Below are 6,173 nucleotides of genomic sequence, written 5' to 3'. Positions count from 1 at the left end.
TTTCGTCTTAGCCAGGAACCAATGCCTCGCTTACGAGCCGGGAACCATTGTAAAATGTAAACAATGAATCTTCTGGTGCACAAGTGTTGGGCGCGTAACCAAGTCATTTTAACACTATCAATATTGCATAAAAACATTTTTCATCATATTGATCAAACCTTTTTTCTGATATGATAAATGTATACCTACATCAACATTTTTAAGCCATTAAATGCCTAAATGGCGGTCGATTTTTGTACTATGTACCATTTTGTTTGGAAATTTGTATTTTTGTCCACACCAAACAATAATGTAATCGTTATGTTTGAATGTTTATTTCAATCGTGTACGATGATCCGTCCTTCACCTTATGCTATTTATCCAACTATTGGTTCCGCGCCTAGAGTTACCGAATACCTGAAACCGAGAACCGTATTTATCTTGAGCGTCTGATTGACATGGGGCTGGACTCGAAATTGCCGTTTAATAATTCCCGATTTACAACGATTTCGACATAATAACGCAAACAAAAGGATAAATCTGTATTGTAAGTTAATAAACTCGTATTTGTTTATTGTACTAATGTGGATTATGTTCGGTAGCTGGGGTATTTCGATAGTTTTACTCTTGTAAAATGCGGCACTGAACGTTCGGTCAGACGAGAGCCGACCTAGAATTACAACGAGTTCGAGATGTGTTTTCTTGTAGTTTATATTGCCAAGTAGCCGTTCGTGGTTATTTTTCGTCACGAGGCAACCTTTCCCAACAAAAAGGTATATAGTTTACGAAAATCGACCGCCATTTAGGCACTTTATGGCGTAAAATGTTGATGTAGGTGATTTTCCTGTGTCAAGAGATACCTACCTTGTATCTATCTATCTATCTGTCTGTCTGTCTGTCTGTCTGTCTGTCTGTCTGTCTGTCTGTCTGTCTGTCTGTCTGTCTGTCTGTCTGTCTGTCTGTCTGTCTGTCTGTCTGTCTGTCTGTCTGTCTGTCTGTCTGTCTGTCTGTCTGTCTGTCTGTCTGTCTGTCTGTCTGTCTGTCTGTCTGTCTGTCTGTCTGTCTGTCTGTCTGTCTGTCTGTCTGTCTGTCTGTCTGTCTGTCTGTCTGTCTGTCTGTCTGTTTGTCTGTCTGTCTGTCTGTCTGTCTGTCTGTCTGTCTGTCTGTCTGTCTGTCTGACCCAAACACAATGGTACAATTTCGTTGTAATCTTACATTTAAGGAACACTCACCTGGACGTTGTTTACAACGTCCTAAATAGTTAATGCACCCCTCAGACCCAATCTGCACATACGTTTGATAATTGCGTCCTTTATTTAATTTTCATGCACGCTTTCCTTTCCATTCCTTCGTTATATAAACTTATATAAATGGAAACTGTTTGCACTGCATTATTCCACTTGCTTTGTATTAGCACTGATGCATGCGACTACTTGAGCCTTTAATACAGATGTGTTCATGACTACATTAGATTATATTATAACACGAGGCATTGCTGTGTGTATAGAAGGCTTGCTAAACCTTTAAATGTGTTCAATGCCATGTTTGAGCAGATAACTAATAGATTTGGCTTATGTTAGTTGGGATGCATGCGTCATTCGGATATATAAATATGAACATAATAATTGACGCGTTTGTGCGCTATACAAGATAAGAAATGTTGCAAAGAGGAACGCTTGTGGAAAATGTATAAGTATCTCATGTTTATTTAGACGTTTTGGAATTATGGTTCGGGTATATTATGATATAACTAGCTATCTATAATTGTTGAGTATGTTCTACTTGATACTGGAGGGTAAAATTAAAATTCGAGTAAAATGATCAACTTGGAAATGTAAAATTGCGAAGTATTTGGACCGTGAAAAAAAAATGAAACTATTTATAGTTCTTGCCCACGGAACTATATTTTCCCTTTAAAATACGTTGCACAATTTAACTTTTTAGTAATATTCGGAAATAATGAAAATTTTCCTCTGGATGACGGATGATTTATTGCCACTTCCGCGTATTTTTTTCGAGACATCTCTATCTGGCAGATTTTTGATAGCCATTGACCAATCTCTCAAGAATTGTGCAATAATCACTGAAGTGGGGCAACTATACGATTAAGGATTCCTACCTTAAAAGATATACAGTCTAAAAAGGGCGATATTAACTAGTGATAGTTAAGTATTTTTTAGTAAGCAATTATCAAAAATTTGTATTTATTTAGAATTTTTAGTATATCAGCTGTATATTATGTGTTGTCAGAAAATCATTCAATAACTTGGCATAAAAGATTCACCGAAGCAACACTTATTCTTGTGTGATATCTTAAATTTCAACATATTTTAATATGAAATTCAATATCAAAACATTTGAGTGAATTGATACACGACAGAACGTTCCATTTTGTTGAAATTTTCGTTTGGTTAAATGTCATTCCGTTGAATATTCTAGATTTTAGAACACGGTTACATTCAAAGTCATGAAAACGAATCTATAGCAGCAAACGAACCTGCAATAAATACTCTAGACTTGAAGTTGCAATTCCAATTAATGCAGAGAGAACTATTACCTTCATTGTTAATATTAAATCCGTAAAACGTTTAACGTCGCCATTAGAAGCTTATTGAACAGCTTGAAAGCGTATTACATCTAATTTATTTGGACTAATAATAGTGTATAAGTAGCCTCATGAGGGGAATATATTCTTCAAGTCGCTTTATGTCATGAAATTTAGGCGTTCACCCGAGACTTCGCTGACAGTTCCAAGTAGAGGATAATAAGCAGTAGGATACAAGTACCGTGATTACAAAATAAGCTCCAGATAGCCCAAGTTCTGAGAGCTTCATATGGATAAGACTGCTTCCAATTATGCTTAACCGCAGTTGTGCATAGAGTAACGAGCAGAAGAGCGGACTCTTGTTATATTTATTTGGCGTACACACAAATGCAAACTTCACATCATTCTCAATTTAAATCTTTGAAAGTGCTTCATTTCGCATTAAATAACGATCTCATTCGTTAGGAATGGTTAAGTTTCATACACAAAGGTACCAATAATATTACTGGTCCTCTATTAACCACTAATTTGATGAACATTTTTCCTATATGATGTTTGGATCAATCGACAGTAAGTGCTTTTTTAAATATAACATACATTGTTCTTTGTGTATACTAGTTCAACTGGACAAAATGTGGCACCAAATGCTTTTGTTGGATAATATTATATGTTCATTTGAATATAACTGATATCAGTCTAAGCAGCTCGCGACTTTTTGGAGTACGGTTAAATATTTGGAGTACGGTTTAATATTTGGAGTACGGTTTAATATTTGGAGTTCGGTTTAATATTTGGAGTACGGATTAATATTTGGAGCACGGTATATGGGTTGCATCCATATTATCATGATCATCTTATAACACTTCTACCCGCACACAATTTCAGTTTGACGGCGATTTCGTGAATGTTTTTTTTTATTGATGCTTTTGAATGACGAAAATATTTAATTGAATGACGACGATAGTTAATTGGTCGTGAACTCTGTTTACCAGTTGATGCCTCGCGATCGGAAACCTTCCCTTAGATATCCATAACATGGTTGGAATGCTTTAATCTTCCATCTATAGGGCACCCTTCTGTATTAAAATAATTAGATACAGTGAATCAATCTTATTTCGTTTGGAGAGAGCAAAATATTAATTCAAAATAAAAAACGAAAAGAGCAAAACAACACCAATATAGACACATTATTTGTTTTAAGAAAAATATATGGCATAGTATCACGTTAAAAACATAGCAATAACAAAGACATGAATTAAACTGCAGAATATTTCTAATATTTAACTGTCTCGAGAAAAATATAATTGCTACTGTTGTCTTGGAAAAGTAATCAAAATATCGTTTGTTTTGTTTTGTGTTTGTTGATGTAGTATACATGAAATGAAATGTGTTAATGGGATAAGTTTAGACATGTTGTTGCTGTTTAAAAAGTGTGAAGGCCTCTTTATTAGTTTAAGCTAGTATATACGATCTTTATTCCTAATCACATGAAATGTAAATAAATAAAACAATGAATAATGAAAATGTAGAATAAATAGTACCTGGACATCAACGGAACAATAATTTAATATAATAACTGATACTTTTCGTTTGTATATTATGAAAGAAATAATATTTAATAAGGTCCTTTTTGTTGTTGATTGTATATTTACAAAACATTGTGTTCTATATAGTTGAGAACAGCAATGGCCTTTTTCGAAATTACACATGCATATATATGTGAAACATTACATCCTCTGGAAATGGACATGTTTCAGATAACCAACCATGTGGGAGCAGTAATTGACGATGGACAGTCCCCGTAACAGGACATACCTCCAACAGGTTGAGTGCCTTTGGAAGGTCTGTAATGTCACAGAGCCGCATCTTGACGTAGCGACGTTAATTCCGTCGCTTGCAGCTGACCGTACAGCCGGGGGCGACTACACAGGAACCATCATCACCACAATCCTTTGTCTGTTTAGTGTCGTAGGTACGCTCGGCAACGGACTTGTTCTTTATGTATTCACACGCACCACCGGCAAACTGACGTCAACTGTATTTATTTTGGCTCTTGCGGGTACAGACTTTGTTACGTGTCTCGCCATAATTCCCCTCACAGTCATAGCAATCCATGTACAATATGAGCTCATGTATGACGGCGTGTGCAAGTTGTACCAGTTTCTGATCACGTGCACAGTGCCATTGTCGGCGTTCATAATGGTTGCAATAGCTGTTGACAGGTACATTTGCATCTGCCATCCATTTTCGCACGTGATGACGGTCTTGCGGGCGAAAGTTATAGTAGGTGTTGTTGCGTGCTTTGCCGTCATTCTGGGAATAATAACCGCCCTCGGACATGGCGTCTACCAAGTCGTGAATAGGAATGAAACACGAGATCTACCATATAACGAGTCCATCTCAAGCAACATTGATTTTGGATCCAATGAAAACTACACACGCGACCACGTTCTTGGAGGTAAAAGTATCGTAGGCGCCCCGTATAATGTTGTCAATTATCAGACAGTGGCAGAAGTTGTATATAATGGAACATGCTACCCAAATGCGGTTATTGTTTCGGGCAGCTTTACAGAAGTTTACCAAAAAATATATTCTTCGTTTTATCTGTGTTCTTTGATAATTGTGCTGATACTCTACTGCTTAATATATAGTTCGGTTACCCGACAGAGGGCCAAGCGAAGAGCCCAAAAGAAAGAGAGCAGGGTTAAGCAGGTAAACATGCAGTGTCAAACAGACGAAAGTACGATGCCTCTATCACATACACCATTGCGCAAAACAAAGAAGGACACGGTGAACAATTTACACGTAGAAATGGAAGGACAGACAGTCAGCACAAAACTGACAATATCAAATAACCATGAAAATGGCAGTACCGAAATGCTGGAAACGAAACCAATTTGTACTACGGTTGTTAGAAGGTCTGACGATGTGGAGAGACAAAAAGAGAAGAAAGACCATTATAGACTGGCGAACATTAAAACTGCGATCATGTTGTTTATTGTGACGATTGTGTTTATTATCGCTTTTCTACCAGGCTGGTTGATGGCCCACGAATGGTTGGCATTCGACACTATTGTTTTCTATATGTACTTTGTGTACAACGTGGCAAACCCAGTCATCTACGCGTTCATGAATCAGATGTTTCGCGATAACTTATGCAAGATTATCAGTAGCTGTCGCATGTATTATAGGAGTCGTGAAAACTAATACATGCATTTTAAACCTACCGCCAAATTCGTAATGATTTATAAATTCCCAGTCTATACTCACAAACAATTTCCTCTCAACCAAGATAGAGTGCCCCGCGCCCTAAACATGTCTTAAACTCAACTGATGTAATAAGATGTATTTTTTAAGCGTGTTATTCATTGTCGGCCTTACACACTTGCATAGAATCTATCCTTAATGCCGTGGACTAGTATTTATATACTATATATATATATATGTGTGTGTGTGTGTGTGTATGTATGTATTTTTAATCCTATTCAGTAATGCAAATATACACTGCTGCTGCTGGCTAGTGATACAAAATCAGTATTCTATTTTGGAGAAATAATTCAGAAAACATTTCCGTGGAACATGTTAGTTACGTAGTCATCAGGCTTGTCGTGTATATAAATCTTGATGTGCGATTCACTGTTCACATGTG

At 36.7% G+C, this 6,173-nt stretch overlaps 1 protein-coding gene across 1 annotated transcript; it reads left to right on the top strand.

Annotated features, from left to right (window-relative positions):
- The first annotated feature begins 4,312 nt into the window (after positions 1-4,312).
- LOC127831540 (uncharacterized) lies at positions 4,313-5,938 on the top strand. The gene has a single exon (XM_052356522.1). It carries the CDS (start codon positions 4,313-4,315, stop codon positions 5,729-5,731), a length of 1,419 nt encoding a protein of 472 aa, XP_052212482.1. The 3' UTR covers positions 5,732-5,938.
- Positions 5,939-6,173: the final 235 nt, after the last annotated feature.

Source organism: Dreissena polymorpha, chromosome 5, assembly GCF_020536995.1.
Source record: "Dreissena polymorpha isolate Duluth1 chromosome 5, UMN_Dpol_1.0, whole genome shotgun sequence".
Taxonomy (NCBI): Eukaryota; Metazoa; Mollusca; class Bivalvia; order Myida; family Dreissenidae; genus Dreissena; species Dreissena polymorpha.
The sequence above is the reverse complement of the archived record's forward strand: the minus strand, read 5'-3'. Positions and strand labels throughout refer to the sequence as shown.

Excerpts from the sequence above, each read along its gene's own strand:
- LOC127831540 (XM_052356522.1), top strand. The coding sequence starts at position 4,313 with ATGGACAGTCCCCGTAACAGGACATACCTCCAACAGGTTGAGTGCCTT.